General features: G+C 42.5%; 1 protein-coding gene across 1 annotated transcript; it reads right to left on the minus strand.

The window, feature by feature from the left end:
* Positions 1–294: 294 nt before the first annotated feature.
* On the minus strand, positions 295–1797 carry LOC131506893 (tripartite motif-containing protein 75-like). Its single transcript, XM_058720962.1, has one exon. It carries the CDS (start codon positions 1795–1797, stop codon positions 388–390), a length of 1410 nt encoding a protein of 469 aa, XP_058576945.1. The 3' UTR covers positions 295–387.
* Positions 1798–18245: the final 16448 nt, after the last annotated feature.

Genomic DNA, 18245 nt, shown 5'->3' on the forward strand with positions numbered 1-18245 from the left:
TGTGGAAACAAAGCTTTCTTCTTGGACGAAACAGAAAGAAAAAACTGGGAGATGACGGGGAGCGGGGGTGTGTGGAGGAGGGTTTCACTTTACTGGCATGTTAGTTAATACAAGAGCCTACCCACCTTCCAATTCTTTTTTAATGTGTATTTATTTTCGAGAGACAGAGCACAAGCGGGAGAGGGGCAGAGAGCGAGAGGGAGACACAGTCTAAAATCGGCTCCAGGCTCCGAGCTGTCAGCACAGAGCCCAACACAGGGCTCAAACCCACGAACCACGAGATCATGTCCTGAGCTGAAGTCAGACGCTTAACCAACTGAGCTACCCGAGCGCCCCCACCTTCCATTCTTTAAAACAAAACAACTATTACGATGGTCCAGGGAGTTTTCATTCACAATCCGTTCCTGTACAGATTCTGAGAGGCTTTGAATCAGGTCCTACATAGAAATAAGGCCTAAGCGGTCTAGTAAAAGTGTCAGTGAAAGTATAGATGTGAGATTTCTCAGTTATGTTATAAAATGAGATCTCACCCAGCTCATAGTCCAAGAAAATGCCAATGCCTCTGGGTTTCACGTCTAACAGTAGCAGTGTTGGAACAGCTCCCACTGCATTATATCGATCCCCCTGCAGCTGAAGCCTCCAGCATCCCTGCCAGGCTGACAGAGATCTCCTGGCCTTTGTGGGAAGCGAGTCTCTGCAAATCCCAACAGCCCATTCAGACTTGTCTCCCACTTCAACCTCCCAGAAATGCCTGCCGGAATAAAAATACGGAAAACCCAAGACGACTGTGTTGGTTGTAAATCTTTTTGGAAAGTAAGGAACGTTTTGTTTTCTCTTTGCAAATCTCACATCTTTTTTATCCTCGGAGACAATCAAGTTAGGGTGTGCCGTCTCAGGGTCTAGGATCACGTCCACTCCAAATTTTTTAATAATTTTCTGCAAAGCAGAGTACTGGGGAGGAAAACTGCAACCTTCTCTTCTTAATTGGATCGAAAAAATTGATGGGCTAATCTCATCCTCAGACTTCTTGTAGAAATGTTTAATCTGTGATAGCAATTCTACCTCAGACAGCACACTGTTCTCTACTACTTTACTCAGCAGACCTTTGAGGGTGGAAATGTAGTTTGAAAATGCAGTTATGTTTGCACTCAGTTTCTGCTGAATGTCCTTCTCTTCATCAGCTAACCGAGAAAGAACTGCGGCTTGATCACGATCTAGAAATTGCTTCAGGCACTCAAATTCAGAGAGTAGTTCCAGCTTTTGGTTTTCCACCTTCTCTTTCAGCTCTAAGGGTTTTTTGCTTTGAATGCTTATTAATTTCTGAATATCAGCCACCTGCTTCTTCAGGGGCTCGATGTAACTGCCGAGCCTTTGCCTGTGGTGAGAGGCAGCCTCCTCCACGGGCCTCACCCAGTGGCCCTGGTGGTCAGGGGGTCGCACGCACGCGGGACACAACACCTGTAGGTCCTCCTCACAGAAGAGGGTCAGGACCCGGTTGTGCTTCTCGCACAGATGCCTCTCGTCCCGCCTCTTCCTCTTGCTCCTGCTGATGTGGAGGAGCTTGGCAATGTCGATCACCCTTCCCAGCTGGGTGTTGCTCCTCAAGTGCGTCTCTCGACATGAGTGACGGCAGACAGGGCAAGGGAACCTGTCGCTGAGATCAGCCCAGGATTGCTGGATGCAGCAGCGACAGAAGTTGTGCCCACATTCGGTGGTGACGGGGTCTCTCAGGTAGTCCAGACAGATGGGGCAGTTGGCTTCGGCCTGGAGTCCTGCCAGGGCTGATGACACTGCCATTGGGCTGTGAATGAGAGACTGGACTGAGGTGGGTTTTCTTCAGGAGCTTGGGCTCCAGCGAGAAGTGGATACACTGTAAAATCTCAGTCCTCACTTTGCTGGCCGCTGCTAAAGTCCTGTGAATCGTCAGGCCTTTAATTCCAGCTGCCAAGGAGAGCCCTTCCCACAGCCTGCAACCAGTCACAACTCAACTAGACAAGTCCTCTCCAGCCTTTGGAAACAGAGAAAAGAAAGCCGAGCGAAGCAGCTTTCTTAGCCAGGAGAACAATTGTTTCCTCGAATCATGAATTACTTGCAGATGAAGTAAAACTTCCTTAAAAAAACAAACAAAAACAACTCTGGGTTTGTTTCAGGTGGTCCTACCCATTACCAAATTCTAGTCAGATTACCCTCTTCTAACCCCAATCTTTTATTTCCATGCCTTTATTATGATGCTCTATCTATTCCTACCTACTTGGTACCACAATCCCTACATCTCATCTACCTCCCATTCACCCCAACGTGGGCTGTGCAAAGGGCATGGGCTCTGGGACAGATAGATGTAGCACAGCCAAATTAAGACACCTATCCATGTAACTTGGAGGAATTCGTTTTACATCTTGAAGGGGTTCAGCACATGCAACCCGAAAATAGGCCATTAGTAATGTGAATTATTTTGAGGAAGGCATTCGAGACCCAGCAGGAAAAGCCCTTTACCTCCATCTTAACTGCCTTAAAAAAGTAATTTCCCCCTTTGTGGAGAGGGCGGGATTTGCAATTATAAAGGAAATTTACATTATAAAGGGGGACTAGTGCAAAAAGAGCTATTACCAGAAAGAACTTTTTCACCTAAGAGACTTACCTGCAGAACATAAGAACCTTTGTTTACCAGACTTTTTTCTACTCACCTTTCTGGGAATTGCCTCCCTCAACCGCAAAGGTTCCAGACTTCTGGCTCTTTCCTGAGCTCTGGATGGCATGGAAGTCCCAATCATCTGGTCTGTCTGGGTCGTCGTTTGAGTCTCATATCTTTGTGAGATTCCTTTGCATAAATAGGTTATTCAAGTTTTTTCTTATTCATCTCTTTATCTCAACTTAATTCTTAAACTATAGAACCTAAAAGGACAGAATGGAAAATTTTTCCTCCCCTACAATCCCAAACTCTTAGAATTAAGTAAAGAATGATTATAATATCACTATAAACTTTTGTCTTATGAGAGTACAGAACTTAAGGAAACCTCCTCAATTCTGAAGCTTAAAACACAGTTTTTCTGATGGCTCAGAATTCACGTTTACCTTATTTGGTTTGCTTTTCTCATCCTTGCTCCTCTAAGGTACAGGGGAGGAAATATAATTTTCCCTCTATCCTCCTAGGCTCTTGACTGAGACTCCCCGGTTATAAAAAGATATATTAACAAGAAAAAATATATGTTTTATAATATGTATACCTCCGTATACAATGGAGATACCCATGAAAAGTGGAGTAACTCCCCAAAATGGCCCAAGCCACCATTTTAAATACCATCTCCAGCTAAAGACAAAAGATAGATGCAAGGGAGGGGAGCAGTTTGGGGAGATTATTTGGCAAAGCAGAGTAAACAAGAGTAAGGTTGTTATGCAGATTTGAGTCCCTGCCTTCTTCAAAGATAAGGGTTTCTAGAGATTTAGTCATCCCCCTCTTGCGGATACAGAGTGCAAAGAAACCCTTACAAATGGATATTTCTTTTATGAATGTAAATTACCCTCACAAAAGGGCAACTTCTATTTTCAAACATTATCCAGCATTTGCCCTCTTTCAAAAATAATCAGCTTGAAATAATCCTTATGCAGAAGAGCTTATTTTGGGGTGGCAAATTCTGCTCCCCTTCAACAACTCAATGTGCTTCTGGACAGGCTGTTGCGTAGTGAGAGCCAGGAAATAACATCTAGACATACGAATTTATAAAAAGAAGAAAAAAAGGAAAAATATTTTCGGTATTTACTAATTAAATCCTATCTCTGAACAAAGAGTACCTACAAAACAAGTAAAACAAATTTTAAAAACCTGAACTCCCAGTGCAGAAAAAGAAGCATAAAAACACGTTATGGAAAACACAGAAACTTATTAATAACTTAAGAATTACAAACTGAAAAAGAGCTTTTCCCCTTTAACTATGCTTATTGTATTGGTAAAATTGAAAAGAATAATACCCTGTTTTGGCTTTGGGAGGTAGAGTTTCCAACACTGTAGACTGGTGAAGTAGAAACCTTTTATTTTTAGAAACCAATGCTGAAATATCCATCAAAGATTTAAAAACTCTGCTTTGCCCTACTAATTCCACTGATACTAATTCCAAAAATCACATGTTAAAAACAAGAAAATGGGTCCAAAATGGGGTAAGCCCCATGTCACCAAGACTTAACTCTCCCAGAAATGGAGTCTTTCCATCAGGAGTCACCTGATCAGGCCTAGTTGATCTGCCTGATAGACCCTTGCTATCCTCTAAAGGAAACTCACCTTGCTTTTTTTGCCTGTATAATTTCCTTGTTCCCGCTCCCTTCTGCCTATAATTTTTTCATTTTGTACAGCACGTCAGAGTTCTTCTCTGTTAGATTTGAGATCTTTAAAATTTACTCAGTTGAGTGGTTTTTTTTTTAACACACATATAATGTGAACAAAATATCCAAATACATACAAAGATGTTCTCTTGAGCACTGATTTGAACTTCAAACAAGTGGAAACATTAGAAATCTCTACTGTTGGTATTGGCTGAATAAACTACATCACGTGCATGTCACATACATTCTTTTGAAGAGACTTACGTGCAGATTTTATTTTATTTTTTGAGGGGGGGCAAGCGATTGAGGGCCAGAGAATCTCAGGAGGTGCAGAGAGAAAGAGACAGAGAGAGAGAGAGAGAGAGAGAGAGAGAGAAGCAAGGCTCACCAGAAGTGCAGCTTGAGCTCACCCGATATGGGACTTGAACTTCGAAACCGTGAGATCATGACCTGAGCCGAAGTCAGACGTTTAACGACTGAGCCACCCAGGCGCCCAGCAAGCAGATTTTAAAGAAAGGTGGTAGTACTAAATGTATTGATGTAGAAAGATGCAAACAATTCATTATAGACCGAAGGAAGCAGGAGACTTCCCACTTTCTCAACTAATCCCTCACTCCAGTCCCGGCATTCTCTTCCCCTGAGACCACTGGACTACTACTATATTTGGAATGTTATATTTTAGAAAAAGAATATAGTACATACATCAAGTATAATGTGAACATCCCCAAAAGAGTCTGGGGAAACACTTCCTAATTAAACACTGTAATATTTATGCAAAATTCATGTGTATTTAAAGCAAGTGAGATAATTAAAGCTATCTTTTATAGGATACAAAAAGCTTTGTGTCAGGTGAAGTTTTTTTACCAAATACATTTTGCACCAAGTTTATCAAAAACTTGTTTTACAGTGGTTTGAGTTTCAGACTTGTGGACTCTCCAGGATGACCCGGGACCAGCGGCTACCAGGCCCCTGCCATTCCTGCCTCTGCTTACACAGGTACAGGATTTAGAAAGTGCCCAGGCTCCCCCAAATCCTTCACTGGGCTCCCAAGACCCCTCATGGTCGGGGCCTTTGTCTGGCACCCAGCCCCCAAGCTGGCTTCAGCCCCAATTCTTCCTTCACTTTCTCCAGGCTGACCTCCCTATGGCCAGAGGACATTGGAACACTGCTGACCTGAAGTCCAGCAGAGCTCTGGCCCATCGCTCAGTGTCCTTTCTTAGTTCCTCCTCTCCCTTCAGATCTCAAACATCCCCCCTGATCTCAATATCCTAGTTCAAGGTTCAGTATTAGACACCTTCCCTCCGTAAACCTTAATTACTGTTGTGTTTTGAGGTCAAGCTCTGTCTTCCACACTAACCACCAAGAGTGTACTTTGATTTCTTATAATTGATCCTTAAGCACTCAGCTCAGGAACCCATTAAATACTTGTCGAATTAGATTCCTGTTGCTCCCTTACAAGCTCGGTGGCTTTGGGTAAACTACTCAACCTCACTGAAACTTAATCTGCCCTCTGTAAGAAGGCAGATTGGTTAAACTAAGTAAGAAGAAGGCCATGCAGGGCATGAGAATCAGGGGTACAGGGGCCCATAGCTCTTATCCCTCCACTCGCCCCACCGCAAAACATTTCTGAGACATCCTATAAAGAAATTCCACTTCAACCTCAGACCAGCCCCTCCCAGGGCTTTGAAACAGGTATTACTTCCCCTTTAGGGCAGGGTGGGATCTGGCTATCGGTGAGTTTAGCGAACATTTCAGGCGATTCTTAACAAGGCTCTTTGAGAGACCGGGAACCATGTTACAAGGGATGTGTTTTGAAATAAGCCAAACCCAGAGTTTACAATTCCTGATGAGGTATGGTCTCTCCAAGCATGGTCTCTCCAAGCATGGTCTCTCACGGGGCACTGAGCGCTTAACTCCAGAGGCCACGGATCCTACCACTCCAGTCTCCCGCACCCACACCCTCCCTCTCCCAGCTTACCTGGAGCCTCTGCTAAGGTCCCTTTATTTGCGCAGGGAGGCACAATCTGCAGGGAAATCCACATTATAAATGGGAGGGACCAGCTGAGATGACTCCACCCAGCAAACCCGGCTCCTCCTCTAAGTGGGAGGGGCGTGAAAGAGAGAAGGTGGGGGGCGTCCTATAATTATAATAAGCCCTTAAGTGTCTTTGGCCTAAGAACTTTAGAGTCTTCTTCATAATAACAATGTAGGGCAGTTTCATTCATTCATTCATTCATTCATTTTTTAAAGTAAGCTCTATGCCCAATGTAGGACCTGAAGTCACAACCCCAAGATCAAGAGTCTCCTGCTCCATGCTCCATGGACTGAGCCAGCCAGGCGCCCAGGCAATTTCTTTTATTGTTTGCATTTTTATGACTTTCAAAGTGTCAAAAAGAGATTTCAACCCAGAACCTGCCCAGCTGGGTTACCTGCTGAAAGATCTTCTTCCTTAAAGAAGGTTAACACTGAAGGTGTCAATATAAAGCAAGCATTGGTTCAATGTACAAACTAATTTTATTAGAAAATTATTGAGAAATAATCTGTCCTCTTTTTTTGAGATATAGACAGATATAACATAATTCTGAAGTGATTCTTAAGTTGTAAGACTTTGGGTGATTGTCGCATGGAGGTTCATTTCCCATTCTCTCTACTTTGTATAAGCTTTAAATTTTAAAGCTTGTAACAAGATTTTTAAAAGATTTAACTGAGGATAAAAAGGTTTTACACCTGAAAATATTTTTTGTATTCATGTGAATCCAGTATAATGTATAACAGAGTCCCATAGTAAATAATACTGTACATACATAATATTCTTCAGCTAACCTGATAAGAGATAAATCACTAAAGAAAATCTATTATTATTGGTGAATAGTGGAAGATTGTAGACAAAAAATAAAGTATTAATACCATTCATGTAGCACTGTAAAAGCACATAACCAATACTGTTTTTAAGTGAAGAGCAGGAACTAAAAAGCAAAGTCCAACATAAATTAAATGAATTCTTATACAGTACATGTGGATCAAATGAACATATCGGTAAATTAAGCAGACTTAACTTTTTTAATGTTTTTTATTTATTTTTGAGAGAGAGAGAGAGAGAGAGCGCACTCGATCAGGGAAGGGGCAGAGAGAGAGGGAGACACAGAATCCAAAGCAGGCTCCAGGCTCTGAGCAGTCAGCACAGAGCCAGATGTGGGGCTCAAACCCATGAGCCACAGGGTCATGACCTGAGCCGAACTCAGACGTTTAGTCAACTGAGCCACCCAGGCACCCCAAATTAAACAGACTTAGACCCACAAAGCAGTACTTTATAATCTTACAAAAATGCATCCAGTCTTAAAGGAAAATGAAATGCATTCAAGGAGGTACTGAATAGAGGAAGAGAGAACAGGAGTGGAGAACAAGAATGAGGGGAGATATTTAAAAACAATAAGAGTGTGGTCTTGCATAAAATGATGATAAGGTGGTCTGACTGAAGAACAAGATGAAATCCAGTTTCTCAAAAAGAGAGGGGGAAAAAAAAGTATTGGTAGCAATACTATATGCATACAAAATGATATACTTGAACAACTTACTTACAAAATTGAAATATGCTGTTTAAAAAAAAATCAAGTTTATTTCATCCTCCTCCTATGTCTTAGTTGTTTTTAAAGTGTAAAAAGGAAGCCTGTATCTATTAACATTCCCACTGATAGTGTATCATTTCCCTCACAATCCTTGCCAACTGGTTATTAAGGGTCATTTTCACTATTGTTAATCTAATAGGAGAAATCGATGTTGGTTTAACTATCTTTTCCCTGATTACTAGTGAGTTTAAGAATTTGTTAATTTGTATTACTTTTAGGAGTTTTCTGTAGGGTCCTCATTTTTTTCTCTTTAATTTTTCTCCTTAGGTGGTATTATCGCTCTTTAATTAAGCTACCTTTGTGCTGAGAGCTCAAAATTTTTCTCAGGTTGGCCTCTTTCTGGACCATCAGTCTCTTGTATGCAACCGCCCAATGGAGGCTATCACTTGGATTTCAAACTGGCATCTCCAGATTCATGGATACAAACAGAAATCTTTTTGAGGGGAGGGGGAGAGTGCAATTGAGTAAAGGGCAGAGAAAGAAAGAATCCCACAAAGGGCAGAGAGAAAGAGAGAGAGAGAAGCGGGGCTCACCCAAAGCGGGGCTCGTGTTTTTACCTGAAGCAGGGCTCAAGCTCACCCAATGAGGGACTCACCCAATACTGGGCTTGAATTCACAAACTGTGAGATCATGACCTGAGCTGAAGTCAGATGCTTAACCCACTGAGCCACCCAGGAGCCCCAAAACAGAAATCTTAATTTCTGTTAATTTCTTAATTTAAAGAAATTCTGTTAAATCTTAATTTTCTTAATTTCTATCTGCCCAGAACCTGACCTTCCCCCAGGCCTCTCCATCTTAATCCAGGGAACCACTGTTCTCCTAATAGCTGAGGCAAAAACCTACTAGGCATCTCTGATTTCTCTTGTTCCTTTACTCACACCCACTCCATCAGCAGTTCCTGTTGTCCTCCCTTCAGATATATCCCTAAATTCTGTCCATGCTCCTGGGGAACCCCAGAGTACCCCTGCCCTGGGTTGCCTGGTACCTTAAAGCCTCGCACTCTTCCGAATCACAGTGTTGTCAACAGGGTATATGACTTTGGGAACTTGTGTTTGGCTGTATTTAGGTCCTGTGGAGGCAGAAAAGTGGAGGGCACTGGCCAAGAGCAGAACCTTAGGGAGCAAGGAGTCCTAAAGGGCAGGTAAAGGAAGAGCTGTTTGCCAAAGAGACTGAGAAACAGTCAGAGGAAGTCAGCACTGTCATGGGCCAGGGCTCAAGACAACATTAAAGGGACTGAAAAAGTATTCATGGACTGGGACACTGATGAATTAGTGCAAGCAATTTCAGTGTTGGGGGGGGGGGGGTAGGAGGAGCCAAGGGAGATATGAAAAGGAAAGGTGGATTATAATTCTTAAAGGTAATTAGTCCTGAGCACAGAAACAAAATGTAGAGGTAGATTTGGGGGATTAATTTGCCTCTCTGAGGGTAGGTAATTGCATCTCTATTCTTCCCCTTCCCAACCTGTTGGCTAATTGCATTTAGTTCTATGGCCCAACCTATAGATGCAGAAAAATGATCAGATCTACAGTTTTTGCCCTCAGGAGTTTTTCATACTAGGCAAGGTGAGGTTTCCTGTTTTATGGATGAACTTGAATGTTTTCAATTCTATGAACTCTTAAAATGACAATACAATAAATGTGGGGATTCTAATAAAGTATAACATATTCAGTGTTTAATGTTTTCTGGGGAAAATAATAATAAATGAGAGAAAGGGCAAGCAGTGACCATCAAAGAATGTAGAGGAGTATATCCTGGTGATCTCTTCAGGCCACACCTACTCCCTGTATGGTCTTACCCTCTCCACAGACTTACACTGCAATCTGTCTGTTGAATGTCCCCAAAATCATGTTTCACTGTATTTCTTTCTTTATTTGTTTTTAATTTAATTTTTTATTTTTTTAAATTTACATCCAAATTAGTTAGCATACAGTGCAGCAACGATTTCAGGAGTAGATTCCTTAGTGCCCCTTACCCATTTGGCCCATCCCCCCTCCCACAAGCCCTCCAGTAACCCTCAGTTTGTTCTCCATATTTATGAGTCTCTTCTGTTTTGTCCCCTTCCCTGTTTTTATATTATTTTTTCTTTCCCTTCCCTTATATTCATCTGTTTGTCTCTTAAAGTCCTCATATGCGTGAAGTCATATGGTTTTTGTCTTTCTCTGACTGACTAATTTCACTTAGCATAATACCCTCCAGTTCAACTATTGTTGATAGTGCTGCTATAAACATGGGGGTGCATGTGTCCCTTTGAAACAGCACACCTGTACCCCGTAGATAAATGCCTAGTAGTGCAATTGCTGGGTCATATGGTAGTCCTATTTTTAGTTTTTTGAGGAACCTCCATACTGTTTTCCAGAGTGGCTGCACCAGCTTGCATTCCCACCAACAATGCAAAAGAGATCCTCTTTGTCTGCATCCTCGCCAACATCTGTTGTTGCCTGAGTTGTTAATCTTAGCCATTCTGACAGGTGTAAGGTGGTATCTCATTGTGGTTTTGATTTGTATTTCCCTGATGATGAGTGATGTTGAGCATTTTTTTGTGTGTCAGTTGGCCATCTGGATGTCTTCCTTGGAGAAGTGTCTATTCATGTCTTTTGCCCATTTCTTCACTGGATTATTTGGTTTTTGGGTGTTGAGTTTGAGAATTTCTTTGTAGGTTTTGGATACTAACCCTTTATCTGATATGTCGTTTGCAAATATCTTCTCCCATTCTGTCAGTTGCCTTTTAGTTTTGCTGATTGTTTCCTTCACTGTGCAGAAGCTTTTTATTTTGATGAGGTCCCAATAGTTCATTTTTTTGTTTCCCTTGCCTCTGGAGACGTGTTGAGTAAGAAGTTGCTGTGGCCAAGATTAAAGAGGTTTTGCCTGCTTCCTCCTCGAGGATTTTGATGGCTTCCTGTCTCACATTTAGGTCTTTCATCCATTTTGACTTTATTTTTGTGTATGTTGTAAGAAAGTGGTCCAGGTTCATTCTTCTGAATGTCACTGTCCAGTTTTCCCAGCACCACTTGCTGAAGAGACTGTCTTTCTTCCATTGGATATTCTTTCCTGCTTTGTCAAAGATTAGTTGGCCATACGTTTATGGATCCATTTCCAGGTTCTCTATTCTGTTCCATTGATCTGAGTGTCTGCTCTTGTGTCAGTACCATACTGTCTTGATGATTGCAGCTTTGTAGCGTAGCTTGAAGTCTGGGATTGTGATGCCTCCTGCTTTGGTTTTCTTTTTCAAGATCGCTTTGGCTATTCAGGGTCTTTTCTGGCTCCATACAAATTTTAGGATTATTTGTTGTAGCTCTGTGAAGAATGCTGGTGTTACTTTGATAGATACACTGAATATGTAGATTGCTTTGAGTAGTATCGACATTTTTAACAATATTTGTTCTTCCTATGCAGGAGCAGGGAATGTTTTTCCATTTTGTTGTGCCTTCTTCAATTTCTTTCATAAGCTTTCTATAGTTTTCAGTGTATAGATTTTTCACCTCTTTGGTTAGATTTATTCCTAGGTATTTTATCCCCTAGGTATATGGGATTGACTCCTTGATTTCTCTTTCTGTCACTTCATTGTTGGTGTATAGGAATGCAACTGATTTCTGTGCATTGATTTTATATCCTGGGACTTTGCTGAATTCATGGATCAGTTCTAGCAGTTTTTGGTGGAATCTTTTGGGTTTTCCATATAGATTATCATGTCATCTGTGAAGAGTGAAAATTTGACCACCTCCTGGCCGATTTGGATGCCTTTTATTTCTTTGTGTTGTCTGATTGCAGAGGCTAAGACTTCCAATGCTATGTTGAAGAACAGTGGTGAGAGTGGACATCCCTGTCTTGTTCCTGACAGGGGGAAAACTCTCAGTTTTTCCCCATTGAGGGTGGTATTAGCATTGGGTCTTCATATATGGCTTTTATGATCTCGAGGTATGCTCCTTCTATCCCGACTTTCTTGAGGGTTTTTATCAAAAAAGCATGCTATAGTTTGTCAAATGCTTTCTCTGCATCTGTTGAGAGGATCACATGGTTCTTGTCCTTTCTTTTATTGATGTGATGAATCACATTAATTGTTTTGTGGATATTGAGCCAGCCCTGCATCGCAGGTGTAAATCCCGCTTTGTCGTGGTGAATAAAATTTTTAATGTATTGTTGGATCCAGTTGGCTAATATCTTGTTGAGGATTTTTGCATCCATGTTCATCCAAGAAAATTGGTCTATAGTTCTCCTTCTTAGTGGGGTCTCTGTCTGGTTTTGGAAATCAAGGTAATGCTGGCTTCTAGAAAGAGTTTGGAAGTTTTCTTTCCATTTCTTTTTTTTGGAACAGTTTCAAGAGAATAGGTGTTAACTCTCCGTTAAATGGTAGAATTCCCCTGTAAAGCCATCTGGCCCTGGACTCTTGCTTTTTGGTAGATTTTTGATGACTAATTCGATTTCCTTACTGGTTATGGGTCTGTTCAAATTTTCTATTTCTTCCTGTTACAGTTTTGGTGGTGTATATGTTTCTAGGAATTTGTCCATTGCTTCTAGATTACCCATTTTATTGGCATATAATTGCTCATAATATTCTCCATCCAAGAATGTAGAGGAGTATATCCTGGTCATTTCTTCAGGCCACACGTACTCCCGGTGTGGTCTTACTCTCTGCAGAGACTTACACTGCAATCTGTCTGTTGAATGTCCATGTTTCGCTATAGGTAACCAATATTTTTTTTCTGATTCTATATGATTCCGATCATATCCTGCCAAATATTAGCTTATCAACCATGGACAAGTTTCTTATAACTTCCTCGAGTCTTGTTTTTCTCATCTGTATTATGAAAACATGTACACATATTATCTGGAATATTAATACTATTGTTACAATAATATCATAGTTTAAGAATACCTAAACACAGACACACAAAAATTAAATAATTCCATTATCCAGAAATAATCTTATTCTGAATATACAGACATATTTTTCTGTATCGCAAGAACTGGACAAACTATTGGCATGGACACTCCATTCCAATAACTTCACTCAAGACTTGACCAAACTTTGGGGCACCTGGGTGGCTCAGTCGGTTAAGTGTCCGACTTTGTCTCAGGTCATGATCTCACAATTGATGAGTTTGAGCCCCATGTGGGGCTCTGTGCTGACAGCTCAGACCCTGGAGCCTGCTTCACATTCTGGGTCTCCCTCTCTCTCTTCCCATACCCCGCGCATGCTCTGTCTCTCTCTGTCTCAAAAATAAATAAAACATTAAAAAAAAAAAAAAAGACTTGACCAGATTTTAACTTGACTTCTAGCAGCTTCTGGCCCTGTACGGGGGGGGGGGATGCCCCTCTTTGAGTGACTGTTCAAAAAAGCCGAAGGTTGTAAAATCTTCCCCAATCCAAGGATTGTTTTAGAACATTTTGTTGTATTTTCTTGTACATAGATATAAATGCTCTTAAAAAATACATCTTTCTACATTCTTCCTTTAGCTTCCAGACAAGGCAGAAAGGAGATGAGTTTCACCCCTGTCCCTGAATCCTTGTCAATCAGGAAGGTTAAACCATTTACCACAATCAGCGTACATGGTGGGGGGAGTAAGAAGTAACAATGGACTCCCATTCAAACAGCTTGCTTTTGACTAAGCTTGCTTAGTCAGCCTAAGGCAGTGATTGTAGGTGCCCTGGGTGTGGGGAGGAAGGAAAGAGGGAGTGGAGACAAGACGGGAGGGATATGTGGCCAAAGTGTGCAAGAAGGAAAAAACTGCAGCTGATTTGATCAAGAGAGTGAGGCAGGAGCCAGGATAGAAAGTCTTCTCGCCCACGGAGATAAATCAGGGTGGGCCAGGCAGCTTGTCAAGGTAAGTTTACACTTCAGTTGCCTGCGGACATGTTCAGATTCCCTCTGCCGGTTAAGTCTCCGTCCTTTCCCTCCAGGGGTCAAAGATCTTCCCTCTAAAAGGTCATTGTTTTCCTAAGTGCCCTGGGTGGGTTCTTGTGGCAACATTTCACGGGTTCCTTTTCCCAACAATTATGGCACCTTAGCATAGGTTGGCTCTGGTCAGACGGAGTTGGATGAAGTCAGTCTCTGCTTCCATGGAGTTTTATCGTCCATGAGGGAGTTTGTAATCTAGTCTCAGGATAGGCACTACCTGAGCCACCGCACTGTGTGTGCTGCGTGCTAGGTGCCACAGAACAGTAGACTGGGCAGCAGGTGACAGGCTCCCGTTACTAGCATGAAGGACCCCTGAATTCCTCCCTGGGGAGGGGACTAAGGCCAAGTGAAGTCCAGTCTCAGCAGCAATTATCCGGGCCAAGGGGACAGGACATCCACTCCAGGCGCGGTGAACAAATGAAGGGAGATCGGGGCAGAAAAGGGCCCGGGGTGGGGGTGGGGTTGGGGGGACGCAAAGGCAAGAAGGCCAGTTTGTGTGGAGCGCTGACCAGAGGGCCCGGCAAGGGACAGGTGGCGTAGGTGGGGCAGGCGGCCTGCTGAAGGTCAGATGCTGGGAGTCTTGCAGGCCAGAGCAGGCAGTCAGAGGGGCTTCCCAGGCGTCCCCAGGAGAGCGTGCCAGAATTCGAGCACAGAGCGCAGCGGAGGGACGGCTGGATATCTGACAGACCGGCTGTGGGGAGTCAAGCAGAGAAAGCAGAGAAGCCGTGAGGTTTTTGCTGGAGCTGTTGAGAGAAAGGGGTTCCCTGGACCGAGGGAGAAGACTGGGGGAGGAGCAGGTCCCGAGGAGGGCAGATCTGGGAAGGGCGGGGAGACTTATTCTGATGATGCTAGTAGTGCTTGCGGTATGCAGTGGGGTGGAGAACCTTCCAAACTTCCTCCTCCTCACCTGCGTCTGGGTGTTTACTGAGGAGTCAGCTGAGGCTCACGGAGGTGATGGAGCCTTCCCAAGGAGGCAGATGATAAAGGGGAGCCAGGATTTATTTACTGGCAAAGATTTATGAAGGCCCGTTATGAATCAGAAACCAAGCCAAGGGCCTGTGAATACAATGATTAAATTTCTTTAATGTTTTATTTATTTTTGAGAGAGAGAGACAGAAACAGAGAGAGCAGGAGCTGGGAGGGGCAAAGAATGAGGGAGAATCTGAAGCAGGGTCCAGGCTCTGAACTCTCAGCACAGACTCAAACAGCCCCACAAACGGTGGGGCTCAAACCCACAAACGGTGGTCATGACCTGAGCCCAAGTTGAAGCTTAACAGGCTGAGCCTCCCAGGCGCCCCCTCCCAACTTCTTTCTTTAAAAAATTTAAGCCACAGGGGTGCCTGGGTGGCTCAATTAGTTAAGCCTCCAACTTTGGCTCAGGTCATGATCTCAGGGTTAGTGGGTTCAAGACCCACGTCCGGCTTTCTGTTGTCAGTGAGGAGCCCACTTTAGATCTTCTGCCCGCCCCCCCCCCCCCCATCTCTGCCCCTTCCCAGCTCAGGCGCGCACACTATTTCCTCTCTCCGTTTCTCTCAAAAAAAAAAAAAAAAAAAAAAAAAAATTAAACCATAGCCAAACGCTGAAAGAATAGTATAACAAACACCTTTTAACAATTTAAGAATAATTTGTGACATTTGTAAGTATATTTCACCACAATCCTTAAGCATAAACCTCCTAAGAATGAGGATATTCTACTAAATGGGGTACCATTATCATAAACATGAAAATTAATAAAAATTCCACTATTATTATAAGTGTTCGGTTTTAAAGCCTCTCCAGTAGTCTCCCAAATGTCATTGTACCTTCCCCCCCAACCCTCGACCCATTAAGGTTAGTGCATTGCACTGGGTCGGTATGTTTCCGCGGTCTCTTTGAATCTGGAACAATTTTCCTGCCCCTTTTATCTTTTCAAGAGAACTTCACTTTTTGAAAAGTCCAGCCTAATTGCCTTTTAGGGTGTAAAAGAATTTCAATCTAAAATGGAACTGGAAGGGCGCCTGGGTGGCTTAGTCATCAGTTAACTGTTTAACCGTAATGATCTCACGGTTCTGGAGTTCAAGCCCTGCACTGGTCTCTGTGCTGACATCTCAGAGCCTGGAGCCTGCTTCGGATTCTGTGTCCCTCTCTTGCTCTGCCCCTTCTCTGTTCATTCTCGTTCTCTCTCTCTCTCTGTAAGGGTTAAATTGTAGTTTTGGCTAACCTGTAGCCTTAACAAATAACAGCTTTGTTTTAACAGTGTAGATTAAGAGATAACAGCCTTGTCCTCTCAATTAAGGGAACAAAAGTTCAAGGAAAGTCAACTGGATTAGTGTTTGATTGGATTGGGGCAAGGGCATGTCTGAACGTCCACCCCCATCTGGGGACTATTTCTTTGTTTTGTTCCCAGGTGTTGATAAGACAATGTGGTCGGCTGTAAAAACTCTGTACCCTGGCTGTTCGGGACCCCACTCTGGTCAAGAGTGTGGGTCCTGATCGGTTGGCCTTGCCTCTCATTGTAATAAACTTTGTTGTGACTGTCACTGGTGCCCGTAGCATTGTGTTTCAGGAGTCGTGTGGATGCAACACTCTCAAGAATAAACATTTTAAAAAAACTTTTTGAAAATTAAAAAATAAAATGGAACTGGATGATACAAACTGGAAAATGGAAAACCGTCCTCAGGAAAACAAAACTTCAGGACTGAGAGGCTATTTTCCCATAAATGCCTGATTTACAGAAAACTGATAATATTGACATTTTCTTACATTATAGGCAGTTGCTCAGGGGTTGCCTCATATCAACCTTGGGAAGTCTTGTTTAGGGTTTTCAGAGACATGAACAAGAAATGACCCAGGTTGGGTTGATCTCACAAAATAAACTGAATTGGGCTTTGTTTTATGACTGGACTGGTTTCGTCTGCTTGGGGAATTTTCAAAGCCCTCCTGTGTCTTTCATTTTCACAGACTCTAACAAAACTCACTCTTCTTCACATTCCCTGCCCATAAATACAGCCCACCCAAACCGTCAACAGGTTTGCCTTAGCTTGCTATAATTTGTATGTACCAAACTGCAATTCCTTGCTATTCCCAAATAAACTCATCTTTTTGACAATTTTGAATTTGCTCTGGTTTACCTCTTTCTGTAAGTCAGCAAAGTGGACCACATTCTTGATTGATGATTTCCTCATGGCATTCTTCAGTCAGTCCCTCTATACCCTGTATTTCCTGTAAATTGAAAATTAGCTCTAGAGGCTTAATTCAGGTTAAGCATATTTGGAAACAATATAGCGCAGATTACACTGCGATCTTGTTAAAGTTCCGTGTACCTTCTGTATGTGTGTGTGAACTGTACTACCTTTGCACACTTTTCTATTGGGGTTTTGATCATTTGCTTCTCAGTCTAAGGCCAGTCTATATTCCAATACTAACCTGAGTTAGTTATAGATGAGTTTACACTCCCCTACTGATCTTCAGGTCATTGTCAATAAATGCAAGGGCAAGAGATAGATTATAAAAAAAAACAACTCTCACCAACCATGGAGAGACACATTGTGGCCAACTGTATATCAATGTGTGAATGAATAAACAATTAGAGGTGTATCTGTGCAATGGAATGCTATCAGCAATAAAAAGGAATAAATGATTGACTCTCACAATTCCAAATGGAGAAGCCAGAAAGAAGAGCATATATGATTTCATTTCTTGGTATTCTGTAGATAGGCTGTCTCTGTTTGAATGAGTAACAAATAAAGTTATATGTAATTTATTATATTTATATACATTTTTCTTGCCTTTATTTCAGCCAAATCATTGTTATCAAGATATGCACAACATTTGTTTTTTATTAACAGTAGTGCCTTTTTATTTTTTATTTATTTATTTAAAAAATTTTTTTTTAATGTTTATTTATTTTTGAGACAGAGAGAGACAGAGCATGAACGGGGGAGGGGCAGAGAGAGAGGGAGACACAGAATCGGAAGCAGGCTCCAGGCTCTGAGCCATCAGCCCAGAGCCCGACGCAGGGCTCGAACTCATGGACCGCGAGATCGTGACCTGAGCTGAAGTCGGACGCTTAACCGACTGAGCCACCCAGGCGCCCCAACAGTAGTGCCTTTTAAACAATTTTTCTTAAATGCCTGTTCTCAGAGTTGCATGCTTTAGAAATTCAATTGAGGGGTGCCTGGTGGTTCAGTTGGTTGAGTGTCAGACTTTGGCTCAGGTTGCGATCTCATGGTTTCTGGGACTGAGCCCCACATTGGGCTTTCTGCTGTTATCATGGAGCCTGCTTCAGATGCTTTCTTCTTTTTCTCTTTGCCCCACCCCCACTCATGTGTGTGGACTTCATATTTCCACTTTAGTGGGGGGGGGGGGGAAACATGGCATCTGCTCCTCTGTCTGAGTTAAGGTTTTGAGTTAGGTTTTCCATTTCTGCC

The sequence above is a fragment of the Neofelis nebulosa genome, chromosome 3, assembly GCF_028018385.1.
Source record: "Neofelis nebulosa isolate mNeoNeb1 chromosome 3, mNeoNeb1.pri, whole genome shotgun sequence".
NCBI lineage: Eukaryota > Metazoa > Chordata > Mammalia > Carnivora > Felidae > Neofelis > Neofelis nebulosa.